General features: G+C 38.7%; 1 protein-coding gene across 1 annotated transcript in view; it reads left to right on the forward strand.

Moving 5' to 3' along the window:
* The first annotated feature begins 2,004 nt into the window (after positions 1-2,004).
* DKK2 (dickkopf WNT signaling pathway inhibitor 2) overlaps positions 2,005-25,769 on the forward strand; it is a 103,919-nt gene continuing 80,154 nt past the window's right edge. The window contains exon 1 of the mRNA XM_043571068.1: positions 2,005-2,471. Within this exon, the coding sequence (XP_043427003.1) occupies positions 2,250-2,471 (222 nt within the window). The 5' untranslated portion in view covers positions 2,005-2,249. The remainder of the gene's footprint in view (positions 2,472-25,769) is intronic.

The raw sequence follows: 25,769 nt of genomic DNA on the forward strand, positions 1-25,769 counted from the left end.
ATTCCACGCCAGACAGACTCACAGATCAGGGCAGAGAAACATGCAAGGCTGGTGCTGTCTGGGAGACCCCAGACATAAATTCCTACTTTAGACCTCGGCCCTTTTGTGGGGAAAAGAAAAGAGTCACTAACGTTCTCACTTAGCGACGTGTTGAACGCATACTCCTGTAGGCGCTGGTGTGCTTTCGGATCAGGAATCCTGTTAGGATCGGGTCCACAGATCAGATCTAGAGTGCAGTTCGGGAGATAAGCCTCCTTCTCTAGCTGTTAGCTGCCAAGCTGTGCTCACGGCCTCAATTTCTCTGCGCGCAGGCGTTAGAGCCTGAGAAGGACAAATACAACTCCCAAACAAGCCTTCTCATTGCAGTAGAAGCATTGGCGATTAACGGCCAAACCGCTCCAAACCCGAGCACTGAGCTTGCCCGGGACGCCGTGTCTCCTGCAATACTTCCGCGCCTCGTCCGGCTGCTGCCACTGGCGCCCCCAAGCGCCGCGCGCTGGGCGCCCCAGTCCCTCTTAAATCCTCCTAGACCTTCTCAGAAGCAAACCGGACCTAGGGAGCCTTGTGAGCTGGAAGGAAAGGCTTCCCATGGAATTCCCAGAAGCTAGGAGGCAGGAAGCTGAGGAAAGCAGAGCCTCAAAAGGCTCCCCTGCCTCCGTTCATTCCAGTTTGGGATTTCCTCTCTGCAAAAAGGGGGTAGTTGCCTGGCACGGTAAAGGTGCCCGGTAGAGCTGGGAGATTGAAACCCTCGCAGCGTACTCAGGGCACCCCATTCCTCCCAGCCCCAGAGACATAAACGTACGCTGAGTGTGTGGTGGGGTCCCAGGGTTAGGGGTGCAGAAGGCAGACACTAGAAAATCCCAAATGTCTCCTGGGCTTAAAGAATAGGAACATCTTTCCCCTTTCTCAGGTCGTCTTCTCCCCAATTCCAAAGCCCCCATCCATCTCAGTTGGGCACCCCTTGGCACACAGCATAGCGCAGCCTCACACACCGACTGGGAGGCAAAGACTAAAACCCTACTTGAGCATTCGAGCGTACACAGACCACAGCATTAACGCCCAGGTGCTCACTTCTCTAAATCTTCTGTAGGGCTTTCTAGTGCCCCAGTAGGAGTCAGGCATTGGAGGTGGGTGCTGGTGGTCCCCAAGGGCGGTGGAAACCTGCCCCTCTCCACTTCCACTTTTGTCTTGTCCTCCGTCCGTCCCCAAAGGTCTTTCCACCGTCTGGAGCTGTGGTCAGGAATTAGGAGACCTCACGTTCCTCTGGGACTGAATCCCATTTTCTCAATTGTTGTAGCGTGAAGAGGGGTGTGGGAGGGGGGCAAGGAGGAGAGGCAGGAGGGGGGGCCGCAGAAGCAGCAGCCGCATGGGGGAAGGAGAAGAGTGGGGCGGGAACGTGGGGGGTGAGAGAAACGATTTCACTCTTTGTCACTCTTGAATTGGGGGCGGAGGGAAAAAAAAAAACCCACTGTGGGAAGCTATAAAAAGCAAAGGGGGCGGCGGTGAGAGAGCAAACGGAGAGAGGGAGACCGATCCGCGCGCGAGACCGCTCCCAGGGCATTGCTGCGTTCCTGGCAGCAGTAGGCTGCCGGGTGTGAACCGGGAAGCGACGCTTCGCGGCGACTGTGCCTGCGCGCGTGGGAGACCTCCGCTCGCCTCAGACCTCCAGGGTCACGTCTGGGGCGTTCTTGATCCCCCATTAGAGCGTCCGCTAACACTGTGTCCTGCAAAGGTGGAGGCTTAAAGCGTAGTAAGGAAGGCAAAGAGGAGAAAAAAGCAACTGAGGCCGCGGGAGAAGGAGCTGGTGTGGACCTCCAGAGGGATTAAGAGGACGATTGGACCGCGGAGATCCGGGTCCAGAGGGATTAAGAGGACGATTGGACCGGCGGGACCACGGAGGTGCGGGGCAAGGAGCAACTGGAGCGGTGCGGTCTGTGGGGCTGGGTCTTCTTGCACCTCGGGTCACGCCTCCTTGGCGAGAGTGCTCCTCGCCTTTGATTGCTTCCAGTTACTGCAGAACTTCCTGCCCCGCTGGAGAAGCGGGTCTCGCTCTGGTCGCTCTCGCTCCAGGTCTGAAGCGTGAGACTGAGTTCACACGGTGCTGGGCCCCCCCAAGCCAAGTGGGGTTGGGGGAACAGAGCCTGAGATCCGCCTCTCCCCGAGTGAGGGGCCAGGTGTAGGGGTCCTCCCTCCTCTCTCATCCGCACCCCTCCCGGCTTTGCGCCTCCCCGGGGACCCCTCGCCAGGAAATGGCCGCGCTGATGCGGGGCAAGGACTCGTCCCGATGTCTGCTCCTACTGGCCGCGGTGCTGATGGTGGAGAGCTCACAGCTCGGCAGCTCGCGGGCCAAACTCAACTCCATCAAGTCCTCTCTGGGCGGGGAGACGCCTGCCCAGGCCGCCAATCGATCAGCGGGCACATACCAAGGACTGGCTTTCGGCGGCAGTAAGAAGGGCAAAAACCTGGGGCAGGTAGGAAAACACTCCAAATACACTCTACAGCAAGAGCGATAGGGACCAGCGCTCTTGAGCGCCTCGTTTGCCTTTGCACGCCTCAACCTTTCAAGTGCGTCCCCAGGTGTGGCGCGCACCACAGCTAGGGAGGGGTTCCCAAAACAGATCTTCGTGGGCAGGGGTGGCTGGTGGCTGCTGGTGCTGGAGGGTGTGGACCGGGCGGATTAGGGTTCTCTCATTTTTCCTTTGGGACATGGGCATGGTCAAAATCCAGAACGTATCGGTGGGGAATGGTCCTCCAAATTTAACATGGCAATGCTGATGATAATGTTAATAGCAGCTAACACATAGCAACTATTACGTGTCAGGCACCGCTCTAAGCGTTTACATATATTTAATCTTCACAACCCTATGAGCTAGGCGCTGTTACTCCCCCCATTCTGCAAATGAAGAAATTGAGTTAAGGAGTGATTAAGCGATTTGCCCAAGGCACACAAGCTAGTGTTGAGTGGCAGAGTGGGATTCCAATCTAAACAGTCTGGGGCCAGGTCCTGGTCTCTTAACCATTACATTTTACAATGTGGAGGGGGGGATTTACCCTCTTTCAGGTTCTGCTTCCCTCCCAACCACTTTCTTCCTTCAAAGAAGTGAGGTCACAGACAGAAAACTTCAGGACAATCCATTTCTCAATTATCTAGCATTGTAAATAAATCATCCAGGAGGCAGCAAAATGATGAAGCGACATTGACAGCATCGCGTAACGCAGGCGACCAGGGTGCCTGCGACATAGCAAGGTACACGCCGGAGGCATTTTCGCAAGCGGAAACTTTTCGAGGGCGTTTGTCACATTGTCATACAGACACATTGACAGTCGCTTGCAAAGAGTTACGCAAATATTCACAAACAATAAAACTAGCGTGCACACTCAGGGCCCGCTGTGGCCAGCGCGCAGCAGCCAGGAGAGGGGGCCTTGTGGGCACTGGGAACCACGACAGCTCCCCCTTTCTGCTCCTTTTGTAGCAAGCCAAAACCGAAAGCCAGTATGCCAAACAGCACACGCACCTCTCAGCACAACTGTCAACCCGTGAAAGCGGCTCATTGCCCCACAGATCCTGGGTTTCCTTGTTTCATCGGAGGACCTTGTCGCACCCGCTGTGCGAGCTCTTCGTGTCCTCCACTGCCCCTGCTCCTAGCGCAGGCGGCAGGGTGAAGTTGAGAGCAAGGGCCAGTCCTGGATGGACAACGAGGGAAAAGTTGGCCCGGGTTTGGCCCCCTACTGCCCTCTCACGGGGACAGTTTTGCTAGGTTTACAGTTCCAGAATGCTTCCTAGGCTTTGAAATGACAAACATTTCAGCTATCTTCTCAAAGGAATACAAAGTCTACAACCACTTTTTTCTTTAAGGGTCTCAAGGGAAATGAACTATACCTATGCATGCATACTACATGCATAAATACTACATGCATATATGTCCTTTGCACATTCTCGCGTGTCTTGTGCACATACCTCCACACTTATGTGACCATTGTCATTCCCATTTACTCTTCCCTCTGAAACACCCAACACGTTCCATAGTAATGTACTTAACATTCCCTTAGATATCCATCATGAAACAAGGCAAAGTTTAGAAGGAAACCAAGCTGTCAATCCAAATCATAAGACTTTTCTCTCATGCTCCTAACTTCGAATTCTGCCTTGTCAGTTGTTGAAGAGAGCTAGGCATTTAGTTCAGCCAAGGACAGAGGAGTGGACCCAATGATCTTTTGAGGTTCCTATCGATTTTAATCAATGTACATCCTGTGAGTTTCTGTAAAAGACTTTCTGTTTCCGTCACCACTGGGCCCCAACACTTGATGTTCCTGAATCAAATTATCAGTTATGTCAGAACTGTCATTAGCCATGGGTTTACATGGACTAAACTGAGGAGTGCAGCCCAGAATCTATCTTATGCTTTATGTTTTGATATGCCTATTTTTCTCTGTGTCCAAATATCTGCTCCTTAAAGAGGTTTGCAATTCTATGTGGACGTCTTCAAATGGGAAATTGATTTATTTTTATAAATGAGTTTAATTTTCTTCTTTCTTTCTTTCTTTCTTTCTTTCTTTCTTTCTTTCATACTCTCCATAACTTAGTGGTTCTGGGGAATAGATTTCATTATATTTACTTAACTGTAATCCCATATCCTTAAAATTTGATGATGGGTTTGTGAGAAAATTGTAATTTATAAGAGATAGTGGTAACGTAAGATAAAACACAGTTGAATTGAAGTAAGATAGGTGGAAACTGAGAGGATTATCTTTTGTTATTTTCTGGCTTCTTACTTGTTTAGCGGGTAATCTAAAATGTATTCTATTATGAAGAAACAAATGGAAAAATCTATCGTCTTTGAAGTAGAAGAATTCTTTGAATATTTACAGGTCTCTTTACCTTCTTTAATCTACTAGTTAGGTGGTTTCTGAAATTCTTTGTACTCTCACTTTCAATAATAGAATGGAAGTTAGAAAGACTATTCAAACAGGAAGATGCCACATCCTTTTTTGGAGAAAAAAATGTCGAATTGAAGTGTAGCCGAGCTGAATTTTTATCCATCAGAATAGAAAAATATGATTGATTGATAAGATTGGGTGTTAAGTGCCAACTGATCAAACTAGCTAATTATGTAGTGTCATTCTGAGGCCTGATAATTTGATTTTCTCCCCCTCCCCCAATCTTGATGAATGATGCTGAAATGTATGTGTTTCAGAGGTACAGGAACAGGAAACTGTAGGATGCAAATTCAAGCAGGTATATCAGAAACTTAGTTTTTGGTCTTCTTTTCCTTAAGTGAAAATTGAATAATTTTTTTTTCTGATTTACTTTCAGAATATAGAATTAAAATAAAGATTTTATTGCCCTTGCAGAATAAATTAATGAAGGAATTTAATAATTCATTAATCTACAAAAATGAAAATGAGAAAATAGGCCCGAAGCTTTTCTTGATTCGATGTATACTGTTTTCGTATGAAGAAAACATTCTTATTTATAGGAATTCTATTTATTCTATAGGTGAGATGGATTATTTGTAAATCATTCCTGGAAAAGATGCCTTTGAAGATCAGGAAAGATTAGGAGAGGTCAAAAAGAGAACATACTGTTCTCCAGAGGCGTTACGATTCTCATTTTTAGGTTTGCTTTCAAAGACAGTTATGAGCTATGATGGAAAATGACCTACAAAATTGAATATGGCAGTATTCAAGTGATTGATACAGAAGTAGCAAAAATGATCTCGTTGAATTATTCACATTTATGTTTTAATTTGGCTTTCCATTTTCGTCTATTGCTTATGAGTTTTAAAAGATAGTGTATATGTATGTGGGATAAATTAACTTGTAGACTGTTACTAACGCATATACATGTCAAGATATTTCCCTTTCCAAAGAGATTATTGCAAATGTTCGAAGTTAAAAATAATTTTAAACAAAATCTTTTATATCATGTGGATACATATATTCTGAATAAGTACACCGTTGCTTGACATCACCTCTGGAGTTTGAAGTAATCAAGTTTTACAGGCCACTTTAAGAACAAATAAAAAACAAGCAATTTAAAAAATCAATTTACCTTTGTAATTCACTTTTTTTTTTTCCAAATGGAAAACCTTTGGCTTTGTGCTTGTAATTGCTTCTTTTAGTCTTCTTTACTCCTTGCTTTGTCTCTTTGAGACAGATTAATTTGAATGCAATGCTATTGGATTTTGAAATATTTTTAGAGGTTATGAGTAGAAGAGTGGAAAATAAGTACATTTTAAATGTAAATAAGCTTCCTGGCATGTGTCTCTAAAAAGAAGCTGAAAACCGGTTTAACATAAATTCGATTCCGTGATTTTCTCATATAACTTGGACATTTGGGCAGGTTTGGATAACGTTGTGCTGTGAAAAAAGAATGCTTGAAATACGTTGAAACAGAAGCTTGAGGGAGTCGGTTAGAGAGCCCTAATATTTGTGTATTGCATTTTCTTTAATAAAAACTGCCACGGGTATTTATGTGTATGAATACTCAGGAAAGTGCTCATAGAAGTAAACTGTATATAAAATAGATGGCCTATTTGCTGTAGGTGATCACTTCACTTTTTGAAATTACCCATGACTTTTTTTTTAACCCCAGCCCAACTTTCTCCTGCTAGAGAGTAAATATGTGCAATTTTTTTGAAACATCACCTGATGCTAAGTGCAATCAGGAAAGCAAGTCATTTTTAAAATTTAAACTTTCTAAAATAGAAAGGTTTTGAAACAATCTGCAGTAAGGTTCATTTTCTTTCACTGTGAATAATAGAGAATTGATAGTCGATGCAAGTGGAAGGTGACCTCGTGAATAGCAAGAAAAGTATTTTAACGATAATCTAAGTAGGAGCATCCATCATTTTATTTTTGTGCTAGAGTAGAGAGAGCAAGGGACAAGGGTACTTAAACTCACTCCAGCTGTGACTTTGACCCTACCAGAGTCTTTTTTAGTACTCCCCTCCAATACAAACTCCTCCCAGGATGTTTCAAATCCTATAGTTTTTAAAGTAGAGAAAGCAATGTAATAGAAGGGTAACTGATGTATTCTGTTCTAGAAGAATGTTGCCGCTTCCTCTTCTTTTCCTTGTACAATCATTTTAAATGGATATTAAAATAACTTGTTAAATTGTAGAAGTTTTTATAATACTCAACATATTTACCATTTTTGACCCACAATTTTCTAGCTGTTCATTCTTTGATATTGATGTGACATCAAAATGAATTACAATCTTTTTTCTGTCTGTGATTCCCTCACAGCCCTTTAAAGTCATTCTACTTCATTAGACCCCTGGTTACTTGTGCTCATTTATAAAAAGAAGGTAAAGCTGCTCCTAGTTACTTATCTCACAATTGAAAAGATTTATTTACTATGTGTGTCTGCCCATGACTCTCACGGAGTCATTTTTTAAAAAAATAATTTTGAAACAGAACCCAAAAGGAGAAACAAATTAATAATAGTTAATGGATAAATTTTTGCATTGTGTAGGATTGCTTTAAGATAACAGAAAGATTAAATATGGAATGCATAATGAAAATTTAGTATTATCATGGAAGGTAAGCAGAGGTTAATTTTCTTTTCCTCCTTTGTCCCCTCTTGCCAGGAGCTAGAGGACAGCAACATATTTTTCTCTAATTGTTTTGTTGTGTTTTGTTTTGTTTTTCAGGACAAATATAAACTATTCTCCCAAATGAAGAGGTCAACTGATATAAAATATGGGAGATTTTTTTTGATAGGAACATCTGTCCACAGGAAGAAAAGTCACCACCCAAATATTTTAAGTAGTGGCTTCCCAACAAGTCTCTCGTGCTAGCAGCTCTGGGTTACTGCCCATGTCTCTGGGTTCAAACCAATGATGATGGAGGCCATGAATGATACCAACATCTAATCAGATGTCCTCAGGGAGAGCTCATCCCATAAATCCTTGTCCTTGGAACGATAAATTGAGCCAGATGAAACTTTAAGGCAGAGGGATTTCAATATCAGGTCTAAAATGCTGTATTTTAACTCAAGTAATTCGTTTATGTAGCATTAAAAAACAATTATTATTTCAACACTGATTCCATAACCACTTAACCATAACAGACTCTATTTGTGGAGTCTTAATAGTAGTTGAGATTTATCTATGTGCAATAAACAATAACAACAAATGTAGCAATAAAATCAGAAAAAAGCACAAAAGTAGTATATTTTTTAAAACCTCATTTCTTCTCTCTCCTTCATAGATAAAAGGGACAAGTGTGCATTAGTTATCCTTTGAAATATATTACAGTGCCTAATTTAATTGGTTGATTCCACTTATGTATTATAATTTGGTATATAGATAGTTACATATTTTATAATCATACGAATTCTAACTGCTGCACCCTGTCTAAAACAAAGAAATAAAAGTAATGAGGGAATAAGTACATTAGGTGGAAAAACATCAAAGCATCACAATTAGGAGTACTGATTTCTTAAAATAGTGGATCTATGCAAACATTTCCTGAAAGATGTTGGTTCTCTGTACTATATCTTTCCAAATAAGAGTGTTCTTTTTTTTCTGGGGACTGGAGGAAGTAAGTGGTCCTCAGACATATTATTTCCTTCACTGGCTTGTAAGTACTTATAGCACACATTAAATTCTAGTACAAAGTTCCATTTATTATTTACTCTGTGCCATACATTGCTCCAAATGCTTCATTATAATGAACTCTTTCGAACGTCTCAGCAGCCCTTCAAAGGGCAAGTCCTATTGTCATCCTTATTTTTATAAATGATAAAATATTTTATAAATGATAAAGCAATAATTTTTCTGAGACACAGAGAGGTTATGCAGTTTGTACAAGTCACACAGCATTAAGTGCAGAGAGGCAAAAAACACACTCTCCTGTGTTTATCTGCCTGCATCTGAGGGACACAAGGTGCCCACTGACACCAGCAAGGCAGAGGCCTTCTCAGTGACCTCCCTGCAAGGATTGTGAGTTGGTTTGACTGGCATCACTCACATCTGATCAGATAAGGGAAAAATCATCGAGGGCTAGTGCCTCTGATTGCTTTTGCTTTTCCCTTGCTTTGGACTTCTCTAGCTTCCTTTTGGAGAATCAGATGATCTGTAGCAGCCCCACAGCACTATACTTCCCAAAGAGGTTCCAACTTCTGACTTGCCACTGACCAGCTTAATGTCTTTGGGAAAGTTACTTAATCTCTGGTTCTTTTTCTTTTAATATGTAAAATAAGATAAGTAACAATAGCAACCAAGAGTAATCATATTTATGTTACTGAGCCAGAGGGAAAGGGAAGTGCACTTATTTACTGTGCTGTCATTACTGCTACCATTACAGAAATAAGTAAGACCAAGTCAAGTGCTCATGCAAAAAACAGAAAGTGCTGCTTCATCTTCCCCACCAAACCGGGCAGGGGTAACTAAATAAATGCATGTGATGTGCATGAAGGAAACAAATGAACTCAGTGGCACCAAGGGCAAGATTGCAAAACAAAACAAGACAAAATGAATACACACACAAACATGCTATTACATTTCTTGTATCGAATGTTAACATTAAGAGGGATGGTGAGTCAGTGCTTTCTTGTATAAAGTAAGCAAAATAGCATATAATTGAGTAATTGGTGAAATATACAGAAGCAAGGGTACACCAGACATTAAAATACAATCACAGTAAGTGAGGGTCCTAACAGCCATGGCAATATTAGTTATTTAACCACAGGAACCAAAATAATTGAACAACATGTTAGAGTCTGCTGCCGACAGCATTAATTTGATATTCTCCAAAGTAAGATAGCCTCTGCAAAGGCAAGTTTCTTGACACTTTCTGCACAGCCTGGGGCCCAGAGAGCTTGCTGAGAATTTGGAAGGTTTACAAACCTTTTTTGAGTGTCAGCTGTCCTGCGAGGAGGACTTAGAAATTCGAGGTTCATAATTCCCATCCCACTCCCTTCACTTTCTTTGTTTTATTTGGACTATTCCAGGATTCAGGTGATTTGGAAGTATTTTAACAATGTTACATTAAGAGTGAAAGTCTTTTAGCATATTGGAAACCAGCTGTTTGCCAATAAGTGTTTCTATCTGGTAATGAGCTAAAAGACTGGGTTCAGATGGGATGATGGGCGTGGGGATTGTCATTTAAAACCAACTGAAATGACAGCTCACATTCAAATAATGGTCTTCACTTGCTCATTCTAGCTTCACTTCATCTTAACCCTTTGAAACTTGGCTCAAGAAGCATTGGGTTAATTTGTCTCTTGAAATCTTTTCAACAATCATCCTCTATGCTCGGTAGCCTATCCTTTATACTTAATTTATCCCCTTGCTTCTGGTGTTACATGTTTCCATGTTCCTTTCTGGATCATTCCTCCCTCTTTCTTTCACTGATCCCTCTACAACCTTCTGCCCATAAATGTGGGCATTTGCTCAAGTCCCTTCCTTACACTTCTTTCTCTGTTCCACTCTCTCCCCTTTGCTGAGAGGATTTCCTTCTTTGCAATCATTTGCCGCACAGGCAGAAATCTACCCTTAGTTTGGTTAAACTCCTGAGCCCCCTTACCTGCTCAACTGTTTGGGACATCTTTCCAGAAACAAACAAACAAACAAACAAGTCCCCATATCAAAAATCACACATTTTATGTCTAACTTTGAATTGTCAGGAGTTAGGCAACCAAGTCTTTATGATTTCTCATAGCTATCAAAACAAACAAAACAAAACAAAACAGGTGAAAAGTGCCCTAGGTTAATCTAATGCAGGCCACAAGAATCAAGTCTGATTGCCCAAATTCTTCTCATGCTTTGCTCATTACTCACTGGTGATGAAATAAAGCTCTGTAGATTCCCATGAATGCTCCATATTTAAATGCTTGGGATTTAAATGGCCTCCAATTTTTTTTCTCTATGGTAGACCTGTTGTTAAAACAACTCATGTCTGATTAGAATGTGCAAATAAATCTGTAATGTATGCTTATAAAACATTACATATTATAATATGTGCATACCATTTTAAACAATATATAATGTTTATTTTTATAGCTTGAGCAACTTACCACAGAGTACTTTTTGCTATTTGCTATTTTAGAAATAATTGTTAATTTTTAGTGTGAAAACCCTTCTTAACATTTCCTTTCAACCTGACAGACTCTTGAACATGCTTTCATAACTGTGTAAGAGGATTCTTCAAATGTGCTTATTTAATATTATTTAAGATGGAGAGCTTTACAGAAAGAACCAAGAGAACCTTTTATCACCCAAAGGTTTCGAGACCTTGTACAAAACAGACAAATGTAGGCATAGTTGGAGCTGGCAGATACATTAGAAATCACCTAGTTTAACTCACTCCTTTTATGTGTGAGGGAACCGCACTAGGAGATATTTCCTGACCTGTCCCCGATGTCAGTGCCTGTGACAAAAGAATTTCTGTTGGAACTTGGATTATCTGACTTCTAACACAAGTCTTCCAAATAATCAAAAGCAACACTTTCTGTCAAATCCATGGTAACAAAGCACTATAGAAGAATTAAATTCAGTTGATTTAAAAGCTGGTGGGAGATAAATTACACGGAGAGCTCTCTTTCAGCTCTGAATTTTGTCTGTCAAAATGTATTATCAAAGAGTACAATGTCATGATGACAACTATGTCAGTAGGATTTATACAAAATTAATGAAGGGGAGGGGCTTTGACTGTATTGTCTTTGCTCACTTTTTCAGTCATGATACTTAGTGACATGATTAGCAAGAAGTCTGGCTGGAGAGAATCTGCACAGGAACAGCAGGAACACACAAAAGAAGGGAAGGAAATAATGGTGGGCTGGCGGGAACACAGATTGCTTGACCTTTGTCCAAGCATCATCTAGGATAGAGGCCAATGGCTTTAAAACTTTTCTGACAGCGATGCACGGAAAAAATTGTATTTTATGTTGTGATCCAGAATGCACACACACCCCTCAAAACAAAGTTTCGAAAATAAATCTTCTTACAATGGGTAATGCAGTGAGACATTTTAAGAAATGTTAGTCCTTTCCTTCATGTTCTATTCTATGTTAGTCTCCTATTCTATTCTCTCTCTCTTTCTCCCTCTTTCTCCCTCTCTTTCTCCCTCTTGCTCTCTCTCTTTAAAATGCTGGTCATGACGGGGCACCTGGGTGACTCAGTCAGTTAAGCATCCAGCTCTTGATTTGGGCCCAGGTCATGATCTCACCGAGCCCTGCATCAGGGCTTGGGATTCTCTCTCTCCCTCTCTGTTCCTCCCCCCCTCCCTCCGGTGTGCTGTCTCTCTCTCTCTCTCTCTCAAAATTAAATAAACTTAAACAAATAAAATAAATAAATAAATGCTGGTAATGACTCATTGAATTCATTGATCAAAATCTGAGGTTTGAAAACCTCTGCCCCATTTGATCCTGCCCTCACCCTGCACAGAACTCAGGGTACCATGCTGGGACATCAGCCATCCTTTAGGATCAGCACCAGTGAGGGGAGGTAGAAAGCAGAGGCAGGAAGGTCTTCATGGACAGAAGCATGCATTGTCTCAGACCTCTCCCACTTTCCCTTCTGCAACAGCATGTCGGCCTCTGGCCTAAATGTGGTGGACCTCTTCACCTACGATGTGCTTCACCTTTGCCTCTCTTTCCACTTTTAGGAGTAGGTGACTGATAACTATGCTGCACGTGGCACTTGGATGGTTCAGACATGTTTACTCGGAATCTGTTATCCTACGTTAGTATTGTTCTTCCTGAGTGTATGCTGTGTGCACTGTCATATTTTATTTCTGAGAAAATGCAGTCGAAAATGGTTACAGTCTCTGCACAGGATAGCAGGTGAACCCCAGAGAGCATGGGATATAGATTCAGAAGCCCTGGGTAGCCTATTGAAGAAATATCCTGGCCCTTGCAGAAATCATCTGACACCTTTGAGCCTTAGTTCTCTCATCAGTAAAATGTTAGTTCATAATAATATTATATTTTCTTATCTGTTTGCAAAATATAAAATATTGCTGATTTGATTAACATCATTAGAAGTTATTTTATGAAAAATAAAATTAAGACCTTTCCACCCTGAATTTATGAAGGACCAATGTGAATTAGAGTCAACTCTAATGAGTTAGAGTTAGCTAGAATGAGTTTATCTAGTTGGATTTTATGATTCTGGAATCATAAATTCAGTTTCTGTTTTAATAGATTGCCTTTTTTATATAAGCAGGAAGATTGAAAGTTGAAGGTGTTTTTTGGTTTTGTGGGTTTTTTTTTCTTCTTATTCATTTTGATTTTCTTGGATTTACCCAAAAATTGCAGTGCTAGTGGTTATACTTTCACCTTTCTGATTAAAACATAGTTTTTGTTTTTGTTTCATTCCTGCAGGCTACAAACTGCTCTCTCGCCTGTTTAGAATATCCTGTCTATGATATTCAAGGAGACCTCTTTTTTTTCTATCATGTCAGAGATGTGTTACTATTTATGTATTTTCAATATATCTTGGAAAGACATGATAAGTGTCTTAATAATAGAAGTAAGTGTATTTTTAAAACTGTGAAACTAAACATGAGGGTCATATTTTGGACACATTATAGGCTATTGGGGTCAGAATGGATAAGTTTAGGGGAAAAGCCAATTGTAGTCAAGTTGTGTGGGTGTGAAATCACATGTACGGTGACAGAGGAAATATATTTTGTTAGAATTCTTCAAACAGGAAAGTGGGTATTTTCAGAGCTGTTGAAAGCATATTGTATTGCTAAGGAGGCATTTCCTAGCGAACAATGTAATAAGTCTTATCATTCACGTTACAAGTGCTGGAATCTCACCCAACCATTTGTCCATGCTAAAAATAGTCTAGGCTTCCTGCTTTCTATTCCTGCTCCTAAGCAATTATTCTCCAATGTATAGGATCCTACATCTTCCTTAATATTGAGGTCTTCTGCTGCTTTATTGTCAATCCAATTGTCATTGCTTTGGCTCAGAACATAATCATTTCCGGATGGACTATTTCAGTATTGTAATCGTTTTGTACTTCTCCAAACCATCCTCCGTACTACTTCTAAAGTGAGCTTTTTAAAGTAAAACTCTTATCAGGCTATTCTCCATCTCACGGCCATTTCTAGAGCGTGATGTCTGAATTTCCTGAGATGGCGCACCATATCATCAATTATTTTGTTTCTCTCTACTTTATCCCTGGGGCCATACAATTGTTGAGTGGAAGATGTGGGATTTATAACTAAGCAGTCTTACTGGAGTCGGCCTGCTCAATCACCGTGCTGTCCTGCCTCCTCATATAAACTGGAGGCCAGAGAAACCAGCTAGAGAACTTTTACTGGTACACTTCAGAATTCAGATGTGGTTCCATTCTTCGGGTCAGTCAACTTGCTAATTGCTTACTTACTTCTTTGGTGTATTAGATGCTGTAGTCATAGTAAACAAACATTTGTCTGACACATATGCCATGCTGGGTATTTGGAGTAGGTAGCCATAAAAGCAAATGTAGTCTTCTTGTGGAATCCAGTTGGCATTTTAAGATTAAAAGAGATAGCCAGAAATGGTCCAGTCCACGCTTCTCTTTCTAATACGATATTAAATCCGGGCAACCTGATGTGTTTTCCTTTTTCTAAAGAGTTCCAAGAATGAACACTTGAATTGCATCACTTAGTTATCTCATTATTTTAACTTTAATTATGTCAAAAACTAGAACATTCTGCTTTCTGTTTTAGTGGAGCATGAATAAAACAAACCTGGATATCAATCTGTATGTAAAATCCCTCCCTTATTAACAGAAAATGTAAGTACATTATTTTAATCATTTTTCACAAATTACACTCTGATTCCCTTGATGAACAGTCAGGCTGACCTGGAAGGGTAAGACCATCGCTATAAACACTCAAGAAGGAGGTCTGTTCATGTTGGACATTATGGTGACAATGTAGAGCAGTGGTGTCTGCCTTTTCCTTTCTAAATATTTTAGAAGGAATTAAATTTTGATTTTTTTTTCCTTTGTAAATGCCTCACTATTCCCTGTGGAGGTCTGATCCTAATTTTACCATTTATAAAGGACTAAAGAAACATTAATGGGAAGAGGCATGCTTATGAGGAATTAGAAGAATAATAAGGAATAACAGAGTTGTACTAGTAGGAGGGTAGGAGTCTGGTGACCTAAAAATGGAAAGGTGGAGGGGGTGTGTTCAGTAAAGTAGACAAGATTTTACCGCAGGTAGGGAAGAGGGATGGAATGTGTGCTAAAATACATCACAGAATGAAATTTGATAAAGATACAAGTTTAAAATAATCTCCTAGGTTTTTTTTTTTCTTTAAACAACCACATGCATTATTTTTTGAAATTAGTCACTGCAGAAAACTCATCCTTTTGATATTGTCACTTAAATTTTGTTTTGGAACTAACTTCATAAGTAGTTTACATGTTTATTTTAGTCTACAACTTTATGACCACAAACAATGTTATATATATTGATTAACATACCACATTTAAAATGCTAGGCCCTGGGGCGCCTGGGTGGCTCAGTCAGTTGAGCTTCCAACTTCGGCTCAGGTCATGATCTTGCGGTTCGTGAGTCAGAGCTCAGCGTCAGGCTCTGTGCTGACAGCTCAGAGCCTGGAGTCTGCTTGGGATTCTGTGTCTCCCTCTCTCTCTGCCCCTCACCTATTTTCTCTCTCTCTCTCTCAAAAATAAACACTAAAAAATTGTTTTCAGGGATGCCTGGGTGGCTCAGTTGGTTAAGCATCCAACTTAGGCTCAGGTCATGATCTCACGGTTGGAGGTCTGAGCCCTGTGTCAGGCTCTGTGTTGACAGCTCAGAGCCTGGAGCCTGCTTCCTATTTTATGTCTCCCCCTCTCTCTACCCCTCCCCTGTTTGCACTCTGTCTCTCTCTCTCTCTCTCTCAAAAATAAATAAACATTAAAAATTTTTTTTTAATTTAAAATGCTTGGCCCTGAGTGATTTTATGTTGTTTCCATTAACCAAATAACCAACAGAAGGTAAGGATATCAAAGAAATGTGGTGTCATTTCTGAAAGTAATTCCAAAAAGTTCCAAAAGATATTATGAGTCATGGAATCAGTATTGTGGTTTCAATTGTAAATCCTTCAATGTTGATTGCTTTAAGGTGGAAAACCATCAACTGGGTTTATAGTCTTAAAATTAAAAAAAAAAAAAAAATATATATATGTAATATCTTGTAATTAGGTCTTCTCCATTAGAAGAACCTGGTCAGAATTTATATAATATGGTTATTATTTCTCAGAGGATCATGGTGTTCAGGAAGCATTTAATGAGTACAAGCCAGCAGTATGTTCCCCACCCAAACCCACTCTTTTCCTGAAAGAAGAGGCAGGAACAAATCAAACCCAGTGCAATTCCCTAGAGTCTGTCTGGTGACACACATAACTTTATGTGCCATTTAGTTAAAATGTGTACACTGAAGTCAGAAAAACAATAAGGTCCGTAAAAAGTTATTTTTTAATGCAAATATAGTCTATTAAAATTTTAGAGAAAAAACTAAACTGCTTTAACTCGGTAAAAATATTTTTGCAATTGTTCAAATTGATACAGTGCTTCCAAAATGGTCTTTGGAAATCCTTGTAAATTTCCTTGCTTGCCCATTTGCCCCACTGCTATCTTCTCAACACTTTTCAGAGGGAAAATTTTCTTTTTTAACCAGAAAAATCTTCTTGAAATTACATTTCCAGGGGGGTCCTGGCCACACCAGCTGCAACACATTGTAACTGAATTTTAGTCTCTGTTTTTCTTATTGTTAACAGCACAAGTGACCAGCACTCAGGTCTTATGCCACTGACATCCCACTGATTGATTACAAATTGGATTCGAGTGTGTGCTGTGAATTTTCCTGTTAGAAAAATACAAGCTTTCAACACAAAATAGCAGCTATATTTGATGGTCTGGCACTTAAAAAATTAAGTTAGACCAAAAAATATAATTCTGGTTCTTAGTAAACGTCAATAAAGAAGAATGTAGCCCAACCTCACCAGTAATTGTTTTTTTCATTTCTTTTTTTTTTAATTCCACTTATGGAGAGAGTCAGAGACTGAATGAGAGAATGTTCTGATAGTTGAAACAAAGATGTTCTGAATTTTCAAGGACCATTTAAAATATCTTAGGGAAGTGGGTCACCTGAGTGGCTCAGTCTGTTGAGCATCTGACTTCAGCTCAGGTCATGATCTCATAGTTTGTGAGTTTGAGTCCTGCATCAGGCTGGTATCAGTGAGGATCCTGCTTCAGATCCTCTGTCCTCCTCTTTTTCTGTGCCTCCCCTGCTCACAGTCTCTCAAAATTAAATTTAAAAAAAAATGTTTAAAAAAATAAGATATCTTAGGGAATCAAGGCAGGGCAATGTCCAGAGCAATGGACAAATTATTGATTTTGAATACATGCTATCAGATTTAAGAATCGCGTGCCCAATGACAAGCCCATTGCAATGATCATAATGAGATTTAACATAAGGATTTGAAAGAGTGATGATCTGCAGCTAAAATGCATGAAAAGGAAGAACATGACTAAAAGTTACTTGTGACTCAATCACAAAATCAAGCAGGAAAAATAGGCTGAGCTTCCAATCATAGTCATTGCTTATCTATGGTTAGGCAGTACACAATGTGAGTAGTACACAATACCTTGCTTCTAGAAGACAGGGCAACTAATATTTGTTGAGAACCTACTTCACGCCAAGAACTTTATATTATCTCAGTCTTCCCAATGCCCTATGAGCTTCTGTCATGTGCAGAGCACTCAGTAAATGTTTGTGAGAGGCAGTCAAGCAAGGAAGAAGTTGCTACAAAAGTGAGCATTTACATTATGAGCAAGCTCAACATATGGTATCTGAGGTCCTGTGATGGCCTAGCTTCAAATTCAGAATTATTTGATTGTAGTTTTAATATAGAATAGCTTTGCCTTGCTGAGTTAGTAGGGAAGCCACGTTACACTTCTTTTTAGAACGGTCATTATAAAAAAGGCAAGAAATAACAAGTGTACATGAGGATGTGGAGAAAAGGGAACACTCGTACACTGTTAGTGGGAATATAAGTTGGTGCAGCTGCTATGGAAAACAATATGGAGCTTCCTCAAAAAATTAAAAATTGAACCATGATATGATCCAGAAATTCCACTTCTGGGTATTTATCCAATGAAAACAAAAACACTAAATCAAAAAGATATATGCACTCTACGTTTATTGCAGCATCATTTGCAAGATATGGAAACAACCTGTCTGTTAATGGATGAATGGATAAAGAAATTGTGATATATATATATATATATATATATATGCATAATGGAATATTATCCAGCCATAAAAAGAGTGAAATCTTGCCATTTGTGACAACATGGATAGACCTTGATGGCATTATGCTGAGTGAAGTAAGTCAGGTGGAGATAGACTAATACTGTATGATATCTCTTATATATGGAATCTAAAAAAGAAAGAGACCACCAAACATACAATAAAAAACCAAGCTTGTAGATACAGAGAACAGATTGGTGGTTATTGGGGGCATGGGGTAGGAGAATAAAAAAAGAAAGTGGAGAGACACAACCAATCACTGAGACTGGAAACTGGCACAACTCCATATGCAATTAATTTAGCAAGTGTGTCTGATTATTCTTTTATGCGCTTCATTTCTTGTACAACATATTTGTTAATTATACAGAAACAGATTAGCATGCTTTACTGAAACATGAACTGAGAAAGAAAATGATAGTGGCATTAAATCTGAATTGCAAGTAATTTCTGAAGTCAGTCTACATTATTGGCTTAATTAAGATTATGAGTTCTTGGTTCCTGTGCCTGAAAATTAAGGTGAATATTCTGATCTTGGTCAAATTGGAATCTATTGAATGACTCTTGTGAGATCTTTGTTATAGTTACATATTTTCAGGATGATACTGCAACTATATTTGTAATTATATTATATATTTATAATTATATTATAAAATCTGTTTTTTTCCCTATTCCTATCAATCTTTTAAACAGTGAATGAATTTGTCTTCCCCATATTGAGATTTTGTTTTGTTTTGTTTTAGGGGTTTAACAACTTTATAGAATGAACCTATAAATTCTAGAAACATAATCGAAGTCCTTATCTTCTTATCTCTGAGGAATAAACCAAATTGCCATAATCTTTAAAAGGAATAGATGATAAATATCTATCAAAGGAAAAAATAAACATTTAAAATATCTGTTCATTACTAATAGTTGGTGAAAGGTAATAGATGGCTAAACAAGGACTTAATAAAGATAGTTTGTGGGAAATTCAATCCCCAAAATTGCAAAGAAGTGAGTGTTAATTTATACTCTTCAAAATGTCAGTTTTATCGGGGGGTGGGAAGGCAATTACTACTAGTTGTTCAATAGATTCTGAATTGTCCGCCATATTTTCCCTGTCCAGATTTTCATTAATGATCAGGAAGTCAAGGTGTGGGCCAAATGTCTCCTTATGTTTCAGAAAGACTAGGGAAGAGAGATATTCCCTTGTTGGTCTGATTGTTGCGAACCCAGGGACAAGAACATAGAGCATTTTTGGAATGTGCACATGCTTAACACCTGGAATTTTCTGAGAGTTATAGTCATACTTCATCAGTCACCAGAATGAAAAGCCAAATGCCGATCTGAAGGAGAACTTCTGAGGCAATTCTTCTGGAGCTAGCAATATACCCTACTTGTCATCTCTCAGACATAAGCCTTTAATCCTCTCTTCCTACAATTGTTTATTTTAAAATGTGAGAAAGGCTAAGGATGTCACAGCCGAACTGTGAGCTTTCTCTTTAAAGAATCCCATCCTTCAAACCCATCTTAGGCAAAGGAACTGGCATTCCATGTGCTGAGCAGATGGTGTCCTACGGCACTGGCCAGCCCACATGTGCAGCTGGGCCTATCTGGCACACAGGTGTCCTGATTTGGACCTTCCTGAAATTCTGACACCACACTTTCCTCCATGGGGAAGTATGACTTGGCTATGCTGTTTTCCAGTGACAACAGATATACTGGCCTCACAATGACAGCTCTGACTAAGGGGATAACATAACCCTCTAACTCATATTTAGCTGGGACCCAGGGCATAGGGTTTGTTCTAAGAGTTTGGGCCAACTTTTTGGTTTTGATTTCCTCTTTTGTGTTTTGTCTTTCATGTCTCCTCCCTTCACCTCTTCGAATTTTGGGTAATTCTCAGAAGGGTGGAAAAGTCCCTTGGAGGGGGAAAATGCTGTCATAATAAACAAACAAAGTTAAGCATCGTACATCAAATGGGTGGCGTTTCTATTCATGGGCCAATATCGGGCAACCACATTCCAATATTAAGTAATCTTCAGAGTTTAAAAATGAGCAAAACCAGACAAATTCATTAAACTTTTCATAGCATTTGACAAAAACTACTGTGAAAGTAAAAGGCTATTTCAAAACGCCTTTGTAGGCAACAAAGAAGAAATTCAGTTGATGTTCCTTCTGCACAATCTCTTACATAATCATTTGGGCTCACCAAAAATATTTGTCAGTGCAGAGCCCAGATGTTTTGAAGTTTGTTTGTTTGTTTTTTTAAAAAAAGCAATATTTAAGGACTTGCCCATTTCTTTCCATCTTAGTAACAGCTGCCTCTAACAACTGATTATAATGAAAATAGCTAGGTAGGAAAAACATTCATGGAAGTAATGAGGGAAGTAGATGGTATCACAGTTTTGAGCTGCCTCTGATTTTCTCTCTTTCACAAAACATAATTTCAAGTATTGCGCATCATTTATGAAAAGCTACTCATCTTCACTCAAGTATGCCCTACAGAATGGATTGGCCCTGCCTTTAGGTAAGCAGACATAATTACTCAGCTCAAGGGGGAATTAAAGTTTATTACCCAGAGGAGATTTTATACCACTGTGTTAAGATAATTCAACCATTCCCATTGATCTAAAAGGGACAATAAAATATGGAAGAGATATTCTGATTACCAAGAAGTAAAGGTTTATTCCAGAGAATGACTGGTTTGATATTGATTCTGGACTGCATCACAAAGCAGATTATGAAATTCAGTACTTAGGGAAATAGATATACCCAAGAAATAACACAGATTACTTAGAATAAATCATGAAAAACTAATTTTATTATTTCTTGGACAAGGAATTTGTCTGGTCTCAGTATAATACGTGCCATCTATAGTCACTCCCTTCATGATTTAATGATTTTAGGGCTTTAAATACCACCATATGCCAATGACTCCCATGTTTGTATCTCTAGGCAAAACCTCTCTTGAGCTTCAGAGTAAGATACCCAAATTCCAAGCTAACAGTTCCACTAACAGATATTTCAAACTGACCATGTTAAAATCCCATCTTGTCCTTTTTCCTAACCTGTTGCACCAATGGATTCCTTACCTCATTTGACATTAAATCCATTTTTCGAATTTCTCAAAGGACTAGGATTCATCTGCAACTTTTTTCTTTCCCTCACACTCACATTTAGCCCATTAGGAAAGATTTTTAGCTCTATAGATCAAAACAGGCATCTCTATAAAGGTATGAATTAATAGTGGCTCACAGAAAAATGACTTAGGAATTTAAATTTGGCTGAATAAGATGCACATGCAGCAGAGCAGACCTTCCTAAGAAAATAACATCATACATATATGAGAAACATATTTAGTTTATAGTCTAGGTGGTGTTTTATCTTTATAAATTCATAACTAAAAAAAAAATAGAAACCAACTCAATCATCAGTTCTGCCCAGAGGTGTTGCCAGGGCAGGAAAAATTACTCAAGTGGCATTCATTTGCCATATCCTATAAAAACAAAACACTTTGTCAGTTCTGTTCTTTGTCAGTAAGACTGGGTTCTTTAATCATTTTTTTTTAGTGACTAGACAACATCGAAAGTCATATATCAGCTATGTTTTCTTGATACCTTACAAATGTTTTTGTTTGTTTACTTTTTCTCTATGTTAGGATACATATAACTAGCAGTGGGTGCTAAACAGACAAGGATAATGATTTCTTAGATTGACCATGATGTTCTCTAATAGTCTTATATAGAGATGTGACTTAGCTTCCCAAACTCAGACTTTCAAATCACTTTGCATTAATTTGACTCTTTGGGAGGGGAAGGCTTATTTATTATTTAGGGAAAGGGAAATGATAGCCCACAGGAGGTGTTATGATATTGTTATCACACTATTTATCATAGTCCCAATTTTTATCATAATATTAAATTTCTCTCCTTTAGTGTTCAATCATATTACCAATATGATTTATCTGTCATACTGGTACATAGACATTTGAGGAAAATTGTATTTCATTTCAGCAACTAAAAGTATCTTCTTTTGCCTAAATTTCAGTTATTCTGTAATCCCATTTATAGGACTTAGTATCTGTGTCTCAAGAGAGATGAAAAATACAAAATTAACATTGTGATATTGACAAATTAACGAATGAGACAGATGATAGAGCCTAGATGTAGATTAGAACATCAATCATTAAGAAAAGAAGGAACTATTTAAAAACAAATGTTGGAAAAATCGAGTATTTTCATTGGAAAAAACTGATATTGTAATACTACCTTACTACCTATAAAAATCCATTCCAATGTGTTAGTGCTCATAACTAAAGATAAAAAAATATTAAAATTTTAGAATAAAATACAGTAAATATCTTTCAAACCCTGATAAGAAGAGATTTTTTTAGCAAGGCACCAACCAAAAGGGGAAAAAAAGGTAAATTTGACTATACTAAAAGTGGAACCCTAACCTACCCAGTGACACCATAAAGAAAGTAGGAAAGAGACCACTATCTGGAGGATGTATGAGCATTTACAGCCAGCACAAATCTTGTGTGACTAAAGATTGGTGTCTGGAATATTCAACAAATCCTATAAGTCAACAAAGAATTAAAAGGGAGATAAACTATCCTGGAAGTAAAATAAAGTTAAATAAAATTAAAAAAAATAAAAGGCAAGTAAGCAATCCAATAAAAATAGGAAAAACACATGAATAGGCAATTGACAGAAGAGTAATAAAATGGCCAAGAAATATTTGAATAGGTCCTCAGTCTTATTAGTAGTAAAGGTAATGCAAATTAAGATGTTGACCTTCCATTTTATACACATTGGACAATAAAAAATTAAGACCTTGATAATGCCAAATTAGAAAAACTTGAATATATTGTCCATGGGAGTGTAATTACTACAACTACTTGGCAATATCTTGTAATTCTGAACACTCATTTATACTATAACTTAGATATTTCACTCCTGAGAATATAACCCAGAGAAATGTTTCCTTCATGTGCACCAGAAGATATGTGTAAAAAGGGCAACAGCAGTACTGCTTATATCAAAAAACAGGAAACAACCTATTTTGTCAATAAGAGAATGCATATATAAATGATGGTTGATTAATATTGTGGACTGTTATGGAACAGTGACAATACATAAATGAAAAAGCTAGAAGTGAGCATGAATGAAGCTTTGATATATAATAGTGACAGAAAAAAACAATGTAAATAACATTGAGGATAGTGTTCATATTGGAGGAAGTCAGAGAATTGGTATATGGAAGGTAAATTATAAGTAAGGTATATAGAGGCAAGTTACTGATATTGTTCTAGTTCTTGGGTTGGATGATGAGGTCACAGTTGAGTTTGATAATTTATAAATACTTAATTTGCATGTGTCAAATATATTTTAAGATATTTAAAAATAAAACAATTAAAAGGTAATTCAAAAGAGGGATGAGAATCTTAGTATAACTTAAGGATTTTCCATTAAAGTGGGATATCTGCAGATAAAAAAATTCAGGAGAGGGGTAAACATTTGGGAGCATGCCCTCTGAAAAGTCTTACCACTTTAAAAGCAATTTTTAGAGGTCATATGTTGGCAACACAATGATAAACAGAACTAGGGAAAGTTGTGTAAGAGTAGGACTCAGACCTTAGAGAATGTATTTAAAACTTTTGTGAACTTCTTTCTCAACCAATGATGAACCACTTTCCTCCTCGTACACACCCCTTCCTTCTAGAATATTCCCCTGATATATAAACCTATATCTCTCTGCTTACTCACCATCTTTGACAACATCGTGGTTTTGGATATTTTCTACCTAAAGCAAAAAGTAGAGACTTTTTTTTTTTAAAGAAAATAACTTATGGCTTCAATAAACACCCCCTTCTGCAAAATGTATCTCTATCTTATTGCTGTAATTTACTATGGTAGTGAATAGAGATGAAATTACTTACAATGAATGAGGAGAATAATTAATTTTAAGATCTCAGCACTGAAACTAACATAAATACTGGATGATGTTTATTTTAATCACATTTACAAAAAACTATTGCTGAATGGTTCTACTGGGAATGTTATTAAACTTATTCGCTCCTTGGGTACCTTGCTTGTAAAGTAGGTTATAATTCATAAGCTGCGGTAAAACAGGTTAAAATCTCTTTAAAATCTGTGTATAAACTTTCCTTTCAGCAATATTGCATGCATGGGATATGAGATCTTTCAGCAGTTTAGCTTTCCATGCATTTTGCATCTTGGACAGAGTGGTTTAAATGATTTTTGTTATTTCAATGGTGAGTTATATATAGTTAGCAACTCCCTATGCTAAAGATGATGAGGGGGTGCTATAACTCTTCTCATAAGAGCAAAACAGAAAATCATTTTTTTCTAGTTTATTGATATAAAAAATAGCCTTATGCCAATGGTTCTCCAAGTTAGGTCCATGGACTCTTAGCTATACCCAGGACCCTTTCAAGAAGTCTAAAAGATCAAAACCTTTTTTTGTAATAAGAGTAAGATGGTATTTACCTTTTTCACTATGTTGACATTTGTTATTGATGGTGCAAAAACAGTGGTGAATTGGGGCGCCTGGGTGGCGCAGTCGGTTAAGCGGCCGACTTCAGCCAGGTCACGATCTCGCGGTCCGTGAGTTTGAGCCCCGCGTCGGGCTCTGGGCTGATGGCTCAGAGCCTGGAGCCTGTTTCCGATTCTGTGTCTCCCTCTCTCTCTGCCCCTCCCCCGTTCATGCTCTGTCTCTCTCTGTCCCCCCCCCCCCCCAAAAAAAAACAGTGGTGAATAAAATTTCTGGTACTTTAGCATGAATCATGACAGTAACACCAATCTGTACTAATAGCCATAATATTCTTCATCAAAACACTCAGTAAAATTATACATACATACACACATACATATATACATATATACATACGTATGCCTTTCCCTTAAGAATGCCCTTGATGAAATAGTAAAAGTTAATCAATTTGATTACATCTAGACCCTTGAGAAGTCATCCTTTAAACATTCTGTGTGATGAAATAGGAAATATGCATGAAGCACTTTAGCTGCACACATGATATGACTGCAATATTTGAGTTGCAAATTGAATTAGCTGCTTTTTTCGTCTTAAGGAACATCATTTTTTTACCTGAAAGAATGACTGAAAAATAAGTTGTGGTTATTCAGATTCAGCAAGTATTTGGGAAGTATTTTCTCAGAAATGAGCAAAGTGAACCTGTTACTTCAAGAAAAACAATTCATGATATTTGTTTCCATAACATTAGAGCTTTCAAGGTCTGCATAACTGCACAAACCAACATTTTCTAAATGATCATTGGATAATGTTGCAAAAATCATAATGCAAAGTAGACCAAAGGGTTTTAATGTGATAGTAGTGTATGAAAGATTCATTGACATGGTTTCAGATTCCATACTGCAAGTAACCTTTAAGAAACTACCATCTGCCAAGTTCTGGTGTACTAATCAAAGAAGAATATTCACAATTATATGAAAAAGCTTTTAAAATACTCGTCTTCTTTC

The sequence above is a fragment of the Prionailurus bengalensis genome, chromosome B1, assembly GCF_016509475.1.
Source record: "Prionailurus bengalensis isolate Pbe53 chromosome B1, Fcat_Pben_1.1_paternal_pri, whole genome shotgun sequence".
NCBI lineage: Eukaryota > Metazoa > Chordata > Mammalia > Carnivora > Felidae > Prionailurus > Prionailurus bengalensis.